Genomic DNA, 15,353 nt, shown 5'->3' on the forward strand with positions numbered 1-15,353 from the left:
AGGAAGGGTTGAGAAGCGGCGCTGACGTGCACACCCTGCCGTGTGTAAAGTAGCTGTCTCGTGGTGACCCGCCGCGTAGTGCTGGGAGCTCAGCCCGGCGCTCTGTGGTGACCTGGAGGGATGGGGACGGGGTGAGAGGGACGCTCAGTAGGAAAGGATGTGTGTATACTTTGGTTGTTTCACACTGTTGCACGGCACCAACCAAAACAGCGTTGTAAAACAATAACACTCCAATTTTAAAAAGCACATTTCTTTTTTGACCCACTTCCCTTGTAGTCTACTGCCCCATTTGTTTATTCTCTTCTGGGTCAAAAATGTTGTCCTTTCATTCTGCGTTACTCCTCTCCTCTCATTCTCTCTCCAGCGTCTGCCCTCAGACGTTTGCTCTCACCGCTCCACTGGAACTGCGCTTACCTGTGTCCCCACTGCTCAGCTTGGTCTTACCTGACCCGTCAGCAGGTCCCTTCTGGTGCAGCAGACCACTCCATCCTCTCTGACATCTTCTCCTTTACTTGGCTTCTGGGATAACACATCACGTGCTGGGCTTCCTCCTGCCTCCTTCTCAGCCTCTCTGCTGGCTTCTCCTCTTCCCTGTAGCTGTTACCCGTGAAGTAGTTCAGCCCTCAGCTGTCTTCTCTGCCCCATCTCGCCGAGTCTCACTTCTCTCTCTTCACTAACCATTCCCCTCATGTTCTCATCCAGGTATTACTGGCTTTAAATTGATTTGCTGGTGACTCATACTTTTATAGTTGTAGTCTTGTCCTCTTTCCTGGACTTTGAACTTACATATCCAGTTGTCTCCTCAGCATTTCTGCTTGGGTGTCAACTTGATATGTAAGACTCAACATGTCCAAATTGTAGCTTCTGATTTTTTCCCCTATAGTCTTGCTCCTTCAGTTGTCGTCCCCTTCTCAGCAGATGGCAGTTCCTGTTGTTTGGCTGGATGGAAATTTAGACACCATTGTCTCTTGTCTTTCCCTCACAACTCTCATCTAATGGGCCAGAAAACCCTGCTGGTTCTACTTTCAAAGTATGTCCAGCATCTAATGATGTCTCGGCCTTTCCACCGTTATCCCCTCTGAGCCCCCATCATCTCTTTTTGGATTAAATCCAGTAGGCTCCTACCTGTTATCCCTACTGCTTCTGTGGCTTCTCTGGAATATTTTCAGCACAACAAGCAGAATCCTTGAAAACATAAGTCGGATCATGCCACTCTTCACTCATCAAGTCACTGTGTAATGACTCGTATTGTCTAAGCTACAAAACCTTTGCAAAGCCTTATGTTGGGGCCGTCCCTTCTTCTCTGCCTCACCCCTTGCTGCTTCACCCCTTTCCTGCCTCTGCCTTAGCCACGTGGTCTCCTCGGTGTTCCTGCCAGCTGTGTTCTGGCCTGACGGTCTTTGCTTCCGCAACGAAATCGTCCCCTGAGATTTCATTAACGCCCTCCGTCTTTGAAGGTGCTGTTCAGATGTCAACTTTCAATGAGGCCTGTCCTGGCACCCTAATTAACTTGGGGGTGTCCTACCCCACGCCCACATCTGCTATCTCTCTGTTGTACGCTTTTTTCTTTATGGCCCTTATCATACTCTAACCTAATATATAATAATTTTCTTATTTATTATGTTCGTTGATATTATATTCTCCATAGAATATAGTCTTTACAAAGCAAGGGATCTTTCTGTATTCATGCTTCTAAAGGAGTGCCAAATTGGTTAAATAAATGAGTGGAAAAAACTTAGAAAGCAACATAATCCTTGTCAATTCCATATGGCAGTGGGGGAAGTGATTACACCTCCCATCGACAACTTGAAATGTCCCTTTAGATATTTCTGTTTTCCAAAGGGTCTTCTCTACACTGTACCTCAGGGAGATTCAACCAATTTTTTAATCTCTCTTTCTCTCCCCCACGACATTGCTCGACATCACTGGCTCCTCTCTCTCTATGGGGATTTCATTCTTTTCATACAGAGCTTTCTGTAATCCATCCATACCTACTCTCAGTTCAGTTCAGTCACTCAGTCATGTCCGACTCTTTGTGACCCCATGAACTGCAGCACTCCAGGCCTCCCTGTCCATCACCAACTCCCAGAGTTTACTCAAACTCATGTCCATCGAGTAAGTGATGCCATCCAGCCATCTCATCCTCTGTCGTCCCCTTCTCCTCCTGCCCCCAATCCCTCCCAGCATCAGGGTCTTTTCCAATGAGTCAGCTCTTTGTATGAGGTGGCCAAAGTATTGGAGTTTCAGCTTCAGCGTCAGACCTTCCAGTGAACACCAGAACTGATCTCCTTCAGGATGGACTGGCTGGATCTCCTTGCAGTCCAAGGGACTCTCAAGAGTCTTCTCTAACACCACACTTCAAAAGCATCAATTCTTTGGCGCTCAGCTTTCTTCACCGTCCAACTCTCACATCCATACATGACCACTTGACAAACCATAGCCTTAACTAGACGGACCTTTGTTGGCAAAGTAATGTCTCTGCTTTTTAATATGCTGTCTAAGTTGGTCATAACTTTCCTTCCAAGGAGTAAGCATCTTTTAATTTCATGGCTGCAATCACCATCTGCTGTGATTTTGGAGCCCAAAAAATGAAGTCTGACACTGTTTCCACTGTTTCCCCATCTATTTCCCATGAAGTGATGGGACCAGATGCCATGATCTTAGTTTTCTGAATGTTGAGCCTTAAGCCTACTCTAGATGTCTTGAAAGTGGAAGTGTGAATTGCTCAATCATGTCTGACTCTTTAAGACCCCATGGACTGTAGCATCTAACAAAAGGAAGGGCCTTCCAGTTCATATGACTTAGAAGGCAGAGTAAAGACAAAGTTCATTATTCAGCACCCACTTGGATTTCCTCTCTCCTTTCTCACCTCTTGGGCTTCTGTCCCTGGGTTGGAAAGATGCCCTAGGGAAGGAAATGGCAACCCACCCCAGTATTCTTGGTTGGGAAATCGTATGGACAGAGGAAGCTGGCGGGCTACAGTCCATGGGGCCACAGAGAGTGGGACGCGACTTAGTGACTAAACAACAACAGCTCTCAGCTGTTACCTTTCACCCCACTCCTGTCATCAACCTGCTACAGGAAATGCAGTGCTCTCCCCAAGAAGTGTTCTTACATCACCTCATTCTTTTTCATACGGTCAAACAGCTTTGTAAAAGCTAAGCGCAACATGGTTGGTAGTAACTTAATTTGAGCGGCATATGAGATGCAGGGCTGACAAGCTCTCCGTCAGGACAGGCTCGGGTGGTGCTGCTGTTGCGTGCCAGCTTGTTTTTCTCTTCAGAGGTAGAGTTGAACTTGAGCCTTAGGCTTTAATCAAGGACTCAAAGGCATGGTGAATGAGGATACTATGCAGTGAGACCAGTGAGTAATTCCTGAGAAAAGACTCTAAAAGCAAAGTAATGAGAGGATTTGCCGATATACATGCTGTATTACAGACAGAGAGATCTGAGAGGGCTGGAAGCAATTGCAGAAAATCTGAAGTTTGTTTCAGGTTATAGGTGTTATTTCAGCAGTTTGTTATCAGAAGCAAAAATATTGAAAAGAGCTGATCATCCTCAGGGGTATATACTCTTCAGAATCCATGAAATTCTGAAGTCCAAGTGAGTCATAATTGTCCTCTTCATTAGGATATGTAAACTAGTATCTTAAACAATATATCGTTGTATTCTGCTATTAGTGTATTAATATTAATTGTCATATGTGTAAATGGAAGTAATTTTGGTAATGAAGCATCTTTAGTTAGTAAAATTTCTTTACTAGATGATGGTCAGTAGAATACATGCTACATGAAGGTGAAATTGTTTTGTTTTCTTTACTGCTGTATCTGGCATTACTGCTAGAGTAATGCTTAGCACATAGGAGGTAGTAAATATTTTCTGAATCAATGAATGAACCTGCCATTGATCAACCTGCCATTGATCTAAAGTCCAATTTATACACTGTAAAATTATAGATGTTAATGAAAATGATGTCAAGATTGGATAGCATGACTTCACCTCTGGGAATATCCCTTTGTCATCTTAAGGACTCAGTCTAAAGGCTATTAGAAGATGATTGTTATAAGAGTGACATTTACGGTTGAAAAATCTCTCCAAAAACATGTTAAGAGCTCTCTCAGGGTATTTTCCAAAAATTGAGAGCTCACAAAGAATGTCATCTCATCTGGTGTAGTTTACCTGAAGAACAGATATTTATCTTCTGTTTAGAAAGAAAAAGGCTGGTTTGAGTTTTTGCCTGAACCGGGTACCCTTGAACTGAGTGCCTATCAACTGTGCACAAAGTGGCCGTGGCGTGAAGGACTGGGCCGAGCCCGGACTCGGGAGTTCTAATGTGTTCTTAGCCCCATGGCTTTGGGCATTGCAGTCTTAAACCACACAATGCTCTAGTTTCTCTGTTTGTAAACTACCACTTACCCTGAGGAAGTTGTGATAGAATTCCTACTTGTGTAGTTTGTGGAGCTCTTTGGAACTTCTAAATGAGATATGTCTGAAATATTTTGCAAGTTGAACTGTTTTACACAAATACAAACAGTTTTACACAAAAGTGAAGATTCTGAATACACGTTAAGAAAACATCAAACAGAAAGAGAATGTACAAAGCTATCCTAACTGTACAAAGAATATTCATTAATGAAGCTGTGAACATCCAAAGGACTTGCAAAGGGAGAATAAGAATAAAGAAACAATTTTCAGTGTCTTAAAACCACGGACTGCCACTTCTCCAACTGAGAAACCACACAAAAGAAATCAGTTTCTGCTGAATCAGCAAAGACATGGGATATCAGTAATCAAAACATGTCAGCAATGCCATGTTTTAAATTTGATCCAGATTTTATAGAACCTTACACAAGAATGGCTTTATTGGAGTAAAACATATGGGGTCTTAAAGATGAAGCCGAGATGTTAGGCGCTATTTAATGTTGAACTTTGAGCCACATTTCCCAAGGAATCATCAAACCATAATGCAGGGAATGCAGTCGTTCTTCTGAGGGGTTGCAGCTGCTGAAATGCAGACAGATGGAATTTCAGCACTTTCTAGCATAGTACAGAAACAATCTCATAATAGGATGCACACGTACTCCTTGAAAACTTTCTCTTAACCCTAGAGAGAGGCTATTGTGTAGACTGGCCAGTAATATCTTTACTGTTATGGTTTTTCATTTTATATCTGGTTTCCTGCATGGTTGAGGAGTTTCTGTCTGTAGCTAGAGTACTGCAATTCTGGGCTGAGTCCTCTCAGTTCACTTCAGTTCAGTTGCTCAGTCGTGTCTGACTCTTTGCAACCCCAAGAACCGCAGCATGCCAGGCCTCCCTGTCCATCACCAACTCCCAGAGTTCACTCAAACTCAAGTCCATTAAGTCAGTGATACCATCTAACCATCTCATCCTCTGTCGTTCCCTTCTCCAACTCTAAGACTCTATAAAACTTAAGCTTGTTGCATGTCTTGGCAGTTGAAATCCATAGATGTCATTTGTATTGATTCAGAAATCATGAGATATAATGGAAATCCAGATTTTCATTGTTGATATTGTGAAGGTTACATATGAATTACCATCATACAAAACATACCAAACTGACTGGTTCAACAGGGCTTAAGTTCAAACTTGATGTTCAACAGGGCTTCCCTGGTGACTCAGATAGTAAAGAATCTGCCTGCAATGGAGGAGACCCAGATTTGATCCTTGGGTCAGGAAGATTCTCTGAGAAGGGAATGGCAACCCACTCCAGTATTCTTGCTTAGAGAATTCCATGGATGGAGGAGCCTGGCAGGCTATACCCCATGGGGCTGCAAAGTGTCGTATATAACTGAGCGACTAACACACTTGCACTTTTACTTAATGTTCAACAAATTGAAACTCTGATTCCTTGATAGCATTGCAAGATAATCCATTAATTGCATTTTTCCTTTGCCTTGTGGCAATATATTGTGCTCCATTGAGATGGAAGTGAGTTTTTCCCTTTAATTAAGAACCTCCTGAGTGCCAACCACTCTGCTGGGGAATGTGGAACATGTGAACGTCTTGGACCTGACTGCCTGGAATGTTCTGTCTGAAGTTTTCTGTATTTCAGTTTCTGAGTTAAATGTTCCATATTTCCTATTTCCCTTTAGTTAGACTACGAGGTTCATCTCATCAAGGAATACACAGTTCAGGGAATGGTGACAGTGGCCAGGCAGATGACCATAGACTGATCCTGCTAACTTTTGTGGAAGGGAGAGAAAAATATTTTGGAGGCTTATATTTATTTTACCATTACTCTGAATTGGGAGCTCATGAAAATAAGTTGAGTTTTTCTCTGATTATAAACATAAGACATGATCATTTTAAGAACATTTGTAAAATACAGAGTAAAGTACAATGAAGAAAATAAAAATTACTTTCAATACTAGAGATAATCATAGTAACCTTAGATATGTTAGTACTTCTTTCTAGGCCAAATCGTATTACTCTTTTTTAGAACCAGATGGTGTTTTTACACTTAAATTATCTTGAACTTTGGCCCAGGACATTATTTTTTGCAATATAATTTTCAATGGCCGTAATGGTATCCCTTATTATGTAGCACTAAAATTTATGTAACCAGTCTTCTATTATTGCATAGCTGTTATTTCAGTTTTCGATGGTATTAATACCCTTAAATGTAAAAACTTGGACTTATTCATAATGATTTACTTTGTGTGAAGGCCAAGAAATAAGATTGCTGGGTCAAAGGTTATACACATTTAAAAGGCATTTGATGCAAATTGCCAAATATTGACGTGTATTTTAACACCCATTTTGTTGAATTAATTTGTCCTTTGAGTAATGGGCTCCCTTGGAAAAATCTTTCTAGCTTCTTCTCCCACACTTTTTGTCTAATGTAATTTTGAAATAATTGCATATTTGTTGAATTTTGAGAAGAAAAAGAACATAATACTTAAAGCAAAGAATACCAAAGTGCAACCGTGTTAAGGAAAAGAAAAGAAAGAAAATATTATTAGCTAATGTTGTTTCACATTCCTTAGGCCAAAATAGACTCTAACATTTTTAACTGGCATTTTTATTAAAGCAAGTAAATAAATATATTTCAATACAAGGCATAGGGTCTCTATGCCTGTGTTCAAGCACATATCAACTGCCTATTTGTAGCTAAGTTTCTTTGCATGACATTGAGTGTTGTAGAAGGATTTTAAATGTTTGTTCAATAAATTTCACTTCAAAATAGTTTTCGGTTATTAAAAAAATACTCCCATTTGGTATCTTTCCGCACGTAAGCTGTGCAGTGGACGAGGCTGCTCTCGAAAGCCCACTGGTGAATTTCCTTTCACTTTTCTCAGGCAAACACTTTGTATTCTTCCCAGGTAATTTTACAATTAGTGTTCTGGAAAGCCAGAGAGGAATTGGTGACAATGAAACTGAGAGAGTTGGGAAACACTTCTGTTGAACAGCCAGAGAAGGTTTTCTTTCTGTTCTTTGTTTCTCCTAATTTAAAAAAAACCCTCATATTTATTTTGACTTTGCTTTTCTGCCTCTCTCCCTTTTTTTTTTTTTTAGTGCTCTGCAGAGGGGGCGAGAGCTTTCTGTGCACCAGTGGCATCTGCATCCCCAGGAAACTGCAGTGTAACGGCTACAATGACTGCGATGACTGGAGTGATGAGGCTCACTGCAGTATGTGACAGGCGGGATGGGGGTTGTCTGCGGGACATGGATTCTGTTCAGGGGCCTGGAAACCAGAGCATTCTGTTGTCTGGTCCTGACAACCAGCCGCGCTTGGGTGGACTGCTGTTAGTTTGCTTTTCTTTAGTGAGCAAATGTTTATCTTCCCCCACCCCACACGATAGCTTCATGTTTGCACACCTTTCAAAAGCCTGATTCCATTAGGAACTTGACAGCTAGATGTGCTTTGGAACAGGTCAGGCTCAGAGTGTTTTTCCTTTAAGTATCTTAAAATTGGAAAAAGGCTTTTCATTTATTTTCTTTGGGTGAGGATTTTTGTTTTTGTTTTTAAAGTTCTAAGAGTATAAAGGTCAACTTTTTTTTTTAAAGAAGGATATTTTTAATAGGAAATTTTTTACACTCATGATTTTTAACATTTGTGAAACAGAAGACTCAAAATGTCTTATTTGTTTATGCTTCCTCTCAGCCTGGAGAGAGGCAAGGCATGAGCCAACTGTTCTGCATCTGTGGATCGGTAGATTCAGCCTTTAAACATCCTCCACTTTCTTATCATTGATTTGGTTACTCGTTTTGATGAAAAACGGTGGTTTGTCCAATATTGTATTTGTTTGCTTGAGCTGCCTTACAAAATACCACAGGCTGAGACTTAAACAACCGAAATGCATTTTCTAACAGTTCTGGAGGCTGGAAAGTCCAAGATCAAGGCCTGATAGGGTTCAGTTTCTAATGAGAGTTCTGTTCCTGGCTTGCAGGTAACTGCCATATGCCTGTGTACTCAAATAACCTCTTTGGGGGGAAAGCAAGAGATGGGGAGAAGAGAAGAGGAGGGAGGAGGTAGGGAGGAGAGAGCTCTCATGTGTCTCTTCCTCTTCTTATAAGGGTATCAGCTCAGTTGAACTAGGGTCCCACCCTTCTGATCATTTTTTTTGTTTTTTTTACTTTACGATATTGTATTGGTTTTGCCATACATTCACATGAATCAGCCATGGGTGTACATGTGTTCCCCATCCTGAACCCCCCACCCACTTCCCTCCCCAATCCCATCCCTCTGGGTCTTCCCAGTGCACCAACCCTGAGCACCCTGTCTCATGCATCGAACCTGGACTGGCGATTTGTTTCACATATGATAATAAACATGTTTCAATGCCATTCTCCCAAACCATCCCACCCTCGCCCTCTCCCACAGAGTCAAAAAGACTGTTCTATGCATCTGTGTCTGTTTTGCTGTCTAGCATACAGGGTTATCATTACCATCTTTCTAAATTCCATATACATGCACTAGTATACTGTATTGGTGTTTTTCTTTCTGACTTACTTCACTCTGTATAGTAGGCTCCAGTTTCATCCATCTCATTAGAACTGATTCAAGTGTATTCTTTTTAATGGCTGAGTAATATTCCTTTGTGTATATGTACCATAGCTTTCTTATCCATTCATCTGCTGATGGACATCTAGGTTGCTTCCATGTCCTGGCTATTATAAACAGTGCTGCGATGAACATTGAGGTGCACGTGTCTCTTTCAGTTCTGGTTTCCTCAGTGTGTATGCTCAGCAGTGGGATTGCTGGGTCATATGGCAGTTCTATTTACAGTTTTTTAAGGAATCTCCACACTGTTCTCCATAGTGGCTGTACTAGTTTGCATTCCCACCAACAGTGTAAGAGGGTTCCCTTTTCTCCACACCCTCTCCAGCATTTATTGCTTGTAGACTTTTGGATAGCAGCTATTCTGACTGGTGTGAAATGGTACCTCATTATGGTTTTGATTTGCATTTATCTGATAATGAGTGATGTTGAGCATCTTTTCATGTGTTTGTTAGCCATCTGTATGTCTTCTTTGGAGAAATGTCTGTTTAGTTCTTTGGCACATTCTTTGACTGGGTCATTTATTTTTCTGGAATTGAGCCACAGGAGTTTCTTGTATATTTTTCAGATTAATTCTTTGTCTGTTGCTTCTTTTGCTATTATTTTCTCCCATTCTGAAGGCTGTCTTTTCACCTTGCTTATAGTTTCCTTTGTTGTGCAAAAGCTTTTAAGTTTAATTAGGTCCCATTTGTTTATTTTTGCTTTTATTTCCAATATTCTGAGAAGTGGGTCGTAGAGGATCCTGCTGTGATTTATGTCAGAGAGTGTTTTGCCTATGTTTTCCTCTAGGAGTTTTATAGTTTCTGGTCTTACATTTTGAGTTTGTTTTTGTGTATGGTGTTTGAAAGTGTTCTAGTTTCATTCTTTTACTAGTGGTTGACCAGTTTTCCCAGCACCACTTGTTAAAGAGATTGTCTTTTCTCCATTGTATATTCTTGCCTCCTTTGTTGAAGATAAGGTGTCCATAGGGGCGTGGATTTATCTCTAGGCTTTCTATTCTGTTCCATTGATCTATATTTCTGTCTTTGTGCCAGTACCATACTGTCTTGATGACTGTGGCTTTGTAGTAGAGACTGAAGTCAGGCAGGTTGATTCCTCCAGTTCCATTCTTCTTTCTCAAGATTGCTTTGGATATTCAACGTGTTTTGTATTTCCATACAAATTGTGAAATTATTTGTTCTAGGTCTGTGAAAAATACCGTTGGTAGCTTGATAGGGATTGCATTGAATCTATAGATTGCTTTGGGCAGTATACCCATTTTCACTAAAATGATTCTTCCGATCCATGAACATGGTTTATTTCTACATCTATTTGTGTCCTCTTTGATTTCTTTCACCAGTGTTTTATGGTTTTCTATGTATAGGTCTTTTGTTTCTTTAGGTAGATATATTCCTAAGTATTTTATTCTTTTCATTGCAATGGTGAATGGAATTATTTCCTTAATTTCTCTTTCTGTTTTCTCATTGTTAGTGTATAGGAATGCAAGGGCTTTCTGTGTGTTGATTTTATATCCTGCCACTTTACTATATTCATTGATTAGCTCTAGTAATTTTCTGGTGGAGTCTTTAGGGTTTTCTATGTAGAGGATCATGTCATCTGCAAACAGTGAGAGTTTTACTTCTTCTTTTTCCAATCTGGATTCCTTTTATTCCTTTTTCTGCTCTCATTGCTGTGGCCAAAACTTCCAAAACTATGTTGAATAGTAGTGGTGAGAGTGGGCACCCATGTCTTGTTCCTGACTTTAGGGTAAATGCTTTCAATTTTTCACCATTGAGGATAATGTTTGCTGTGGGTTCGTCATATATAGCTTTTACTATGTTGAGGTATGTTCCTTCTATTCCTGCTTTCTGGAGGATTTTTATCATAAATGGATGTCGAATTCTGATCTTTATCACTGCTTCACAGGCCTTATCCATCATGTTGGGGATTAAAGCTTCAACATGCTGCTGAAACTCAGCCTCTGTTCACTGGTACAGAATAGAAACACAGAGACAGACTTTGGGTAAAATAGAAAAGAACAGCTTTAATTGCTTTGCCAGGCAAAGGAGGCCTCAGTGCACTAGTGCCCTGAACTGTGTGACCCCCCCTGGAGGGGGTAGTGAGGAGTTTTATAGTGTTCAGGACATGATCAGCTCATGAATAGGTCTTAGATTGGTGGGCATCAGGTGAAGTTTCAAGCATTATCAGCCTTCTGGTTTCAACCAGTCTAGAGTCTATGTTCTTGTGGTCAGCAGTTTTCATCTGGAGGGAGTCTGCTTCCTGTAAAAACAACTTATGAGTGTGTGTCAGGCATTTATCTGTATCGTTCAGGGAACTGGGAGTTTGGTGATTCTGTTATGTGACAGAATTGTGGTCTAAATTGTTACTGGTTCCCCAGCCCAACAGGTGTTCTTTGTTTCTACATCTTCACATTTCTTAGTCATTAACTCTTGAGTCAGACAAAGACAAGGGCACAGGGCTTGTATACGGTTTCAAACCTATAAATTTTGAGAGGACACAGTCTTTCAGTCCACATCAAATATATATTCAGATCTCAAATTGGTTTGCAATTATGCAACAGATAAAATGGAAAAATTAGCCTCAAGAATACATTGCAGGATCTGCCTCCAAAACAAGCCCATATACAATGGTGTTTGAATTGCTTTTTTCTTTTAAATTGCTTTTTCATGGTTATATGACCAGCAATTGTTACTATGGGAAAAGCTGTGTTTTCCTTCCTGTAGGAGTTGCCACAGCTTTATAAGAGCTCCTCTCAATTGCTCACCTCAATTGAAAGATTCCTCTGGTGTGTTTACCAGGCGGGCCAACTCTTCTTCCATATGAAGGCTTCTAGGACATTTATTTGCCATAACTTTTCAAAGACAGTATGTTGTGGTAATATTTAGTTAAGGTCAGTATTTCCCAAACTGGTATTCCATAGTACCTGAGTCTTGCAAAATGCCTGGGGAAAAAGCTTGAGAAATGATGTCTGTCAGATCTCAGTTGTTTCAGTCGTGTCCAACTCTTCACAAAGAAGTAGGACCTCCCTACTGTAGGTGCTTTGTATAATATTTGCTCCCAAATCCATAGCAATATTCCCTAATATACGTATGTGCTCAGACACTCAGTGGTGTCCGACTCTTTGCAACCCCATGGGCTGTAACCCACCAGGCTCCTCTGTCCATGGGATTTTCCAGGCAAGAGTGGGTTGCCATTTCCTCCTTCAGGGGATCTTCCTGATCCAGGGATTGAACCCATGTGTCCTGCAACTCCTGCACTGGCAGGGGGATTCGTTTACCACTGAGCCACCTGGGAAGCCCTGATTTATTTCCTAGAGAGTTACAATACATATTTGCTCATTAAAGTTTCTGATAAATCCCAGTTGATTTAAAAAAAATTTAATTTTATCTTAATTTGGTATTTCCTCAAAATTATTTGTTTACATATGACCTCACATTTATTTATTCATTTATTTATTTTATATAATATCTAGCATCCTATAGAATTTCAGTTATGTTGCTCATATTTTGTTAGAAATGTTTTCACTAAGATATTTGGTTTTATAACTTGGAATTCTCTCCTCAGAAAAACCTATTGTACATGAAAAACATTTTTTATGAGATGTATATTTACATTGGGCTTCCCAGGTAATACTAGTGGTAAAGAACCCACCTGCCTGTACAGGAGACTTAAGAGACGTGGATTCAATCCCTGAGATGATCCCCTGGAGGAGGGCATGGCCACCCACTCCAGTATTCTTGCTGGGAGAATCCCATGGCAGAGGAGCCTGGCAGGCTACAGTTCATGGGGTTGCAAAGAGTCGGACACCACTGAGTGTCTGAGCACATACTTATATTAGGGAATATTGCTATGGATTTGGGAGCAAATATTATACAAAGCACCTACAGTAGGGATTTTAAGTGGTTCTATAGAATTATATACAGTAATGGGAGTTACAGTGAATCTCTTGTTTATCCCCTAATTATGGCCCATGTTGTGTCATATTCAAATTCTACCTCTACCTCTGAGGTAGGCCAACACTGGCTTCATCTCCCATTGCATGGAACGTTACACTCTAAACAGTAAGAGGAGCTTTCTGCTGCATTTGTTGAAATTGAAAGAGTAAATTTTCCCAGTCAGTCACTGAACAAAGAAGGTATTATTATTATTCTGTAAGGTAGTCAGCAATATCCCAGGAGTGGAAGAGTTTATTAAGGAAGATACGGGCTTTTCTTCCTCATGAACATACTTCAAAAACCATTTGGCTTGGTTCGTTGAGGAAATACATCCCTTCAGAATACTTGTTCATGAAAATGCTTAGACATTGAAAGCTTCGCATGCAGTTGTTGCTGACCTTACAAGGACATCTGCCTCTGCAATTTAGCATGCCGGGGCCTGTGGCATTGCAGCATGTGTGTTCACGGAAGGGGCCACCCTGCTGTTGTCACCGTGCTGAAGTGCAGGAATAGTGTCAAGTCTGACTTAGGGCATGGATCAGAGCTAGAATGCAGCCCATATATACTGCCGAGGGGAGAAGGAGGTTTTGCTGGACACTCCCAGTTGGAGCTCAAAGATTTACCATGTTCTGAGGGTTCTCACAGGTACAGAAGGAAGACTGCCTTCCAAGGAAGGAAGGGAAGGGATTTGCTGTTTGCGTGAGTTCTCAAATCAACTGTGGTAGAAGCATTTACCTACATGATGTGATTTAATTTTCAGCAAAGGAAGTATTATTCCTTTTTGTTCAGGTACAGAGGTGGAACTCATGGCAATGAAATAATTTGCCAGTGGTTCAAAGTGCCAGATTTGAACCCACTCCTGAATGGGTCCAAATCAAATTATTTTCTCTTAATTGTGCTGCCTTTGACTTGCCAGTGTCCAGAAAGTGCAAATTTGGTGAATGATTGTGCTCCTATCATTCATATGACAAGAAAATGTTTAGTTTGGGTGCTCGGTTATGTTGAGGGAGATAATTGTCTATTACTGTGGCTCACCGGGTATCTGGGACTGCTTCCTGACCTCCTCCCAACTCATTCTGTTGTGTTTCTTGATCTCTTCCTTGCGTGTGTTAGTCGCTCAGTCGTGTCCAACTCTTTGCAGCCCTGTGGACTGTAGCCCACCAGGCTCCTCTGTCCATGGAATTCTTCAAGCAAGAACACTGGAGTGAGTTGCCATTCCCTTCTCCAGGGGATCTTCCTGACCCAGGGATCAAACTCAGGTCCCCTGCATTGCAGGCGGATTCTTTACTGTCTGAGCCACCAGGGAAGCCCTGTCTCTTCCCTGCTGCTGCTGCTGCTGAGTCGCTTCAGTCCTGTCCGACTCTGTGCGACCCCATAGACGGCAGCCCACCAGGCTCCCCCGTCCCTGGGATTCTCCAGGCAAGAACACTGGAGTGGGTTGCCATTTCCTTCTCCAGTCTCTTCCTTAAGTATTGGTAAAACGGACAGGTATCCAACCACTGGGAAGAATTTTAGTGGTCTAGAGAAAAGATTTTTGAAAATTAGGAAGTGTTTTTTAAATTTCGAGTTCTGTGACTTGAAATAGGCTATATCTCACTGCCTGGTTCTCCTTGTCATCAAGACTGGCAGCACAATAGCATCTCCAGGAAGCCCCACTTGCAGAAATTCCAGCTCTGTCAGTCTGGAGGGAGGCCGGCAGTCTGTGCCCAGGCAGCAGTCCCTTTGTAAGACTCTGCCAGTGATTCTAGCGCAGTCAGGTTTGAAACCCCTGCACTAGAGGGTGTCTGGGGTCTCTTTTTTTGCTAATATTCTATCATCTTTTGATTCTGTAACCAGCCCTAGAACAGCATCTGATATGCAGCAGGTGCTTAGCAAATGAAAAAGCCTCAGAAAAAGGGTTGTCACAGGGAAAAGAACCGCCATAAAGTCCCCATACTTTGTGCCATGCAAGCCAATGTCAAATAATTTCAGGAGTCATTCACTCTGAATTTGGGGTAACGTTGGTTGTTACCCCATTTATTTTTGTGTACTGTGGTAGACTAATTATACTGAGTTAACTAAATACACCAGTTAGCATAATTAGTTATACTAATTATCACACAGATTAATAGTACGAGGTCTTGAGTCAGGCGGCCTGGGTTCCTGTTTCTTTCTTTCCTGCTTGCTTTCTATTTGGCTGTGCTGGCTTCCTTGCTCTGCGGCTTCTCTCTAATTGTGGCAAGCGGGGATTGCTGTCTAGTTGCAGTGCGTGGCTTCTCTTATTGTGGAGCATGGGTTCTAGGGCGTGCAAGCTTCAGCAGCTGTGGTGTGTGGGCTCAGTAGGTGCAGTTCCCAGGCTCCAGAGCACAGGCTCAACTGTTGTGATGCATGGTTGCTCCGAGGCATGTGGAATCTTTG

At 41.5% G+C, this 15,353-nt stretch overlaps 1 protein-coding gene across 7 annotated transcripts in view; it reads left to right on the top strand.

Annotated features, from left to right (window-relative positions):
- CORIN (corin, serine peptidase) overlaps positions 1-15,353 on the top strand; it is a 263,542-nt gene that overhangs the window by 159,497 nt on the left and 88,692 nt on the right. For all 7 annotated transcript variants that reach the window (XM_043438349.1, XM_043438343.1, XM_043438344.1 and 4 more), the window contains one exon: positions 7,536-7,649. In XM_043438349.1, the coding sequence (XP_043294284.1) occupies positions 7,536-7,649 (114 nt within the window). The remainder of the gene's footprint in view (positions 1-7,535; positions 7,650-15,353) is intronic.

The sequence above is a fragment of the Cervus canadensis genome, chromosome 19 (genome assembly GCF_019320065.1).
Source record: "Cervus canadensis isolate Bull #8, Minnesota chromosome 19, ASM1932006v1, whole genome shotgun sequence".
In the NCBI taxonomy this organism is placed as follows: domain Eukaryota; kingdom Metazoa; phylum Chordata; class Mammalia; order Artiodactyla; family Cervidae; genus Cervus; species Cervus canadensis.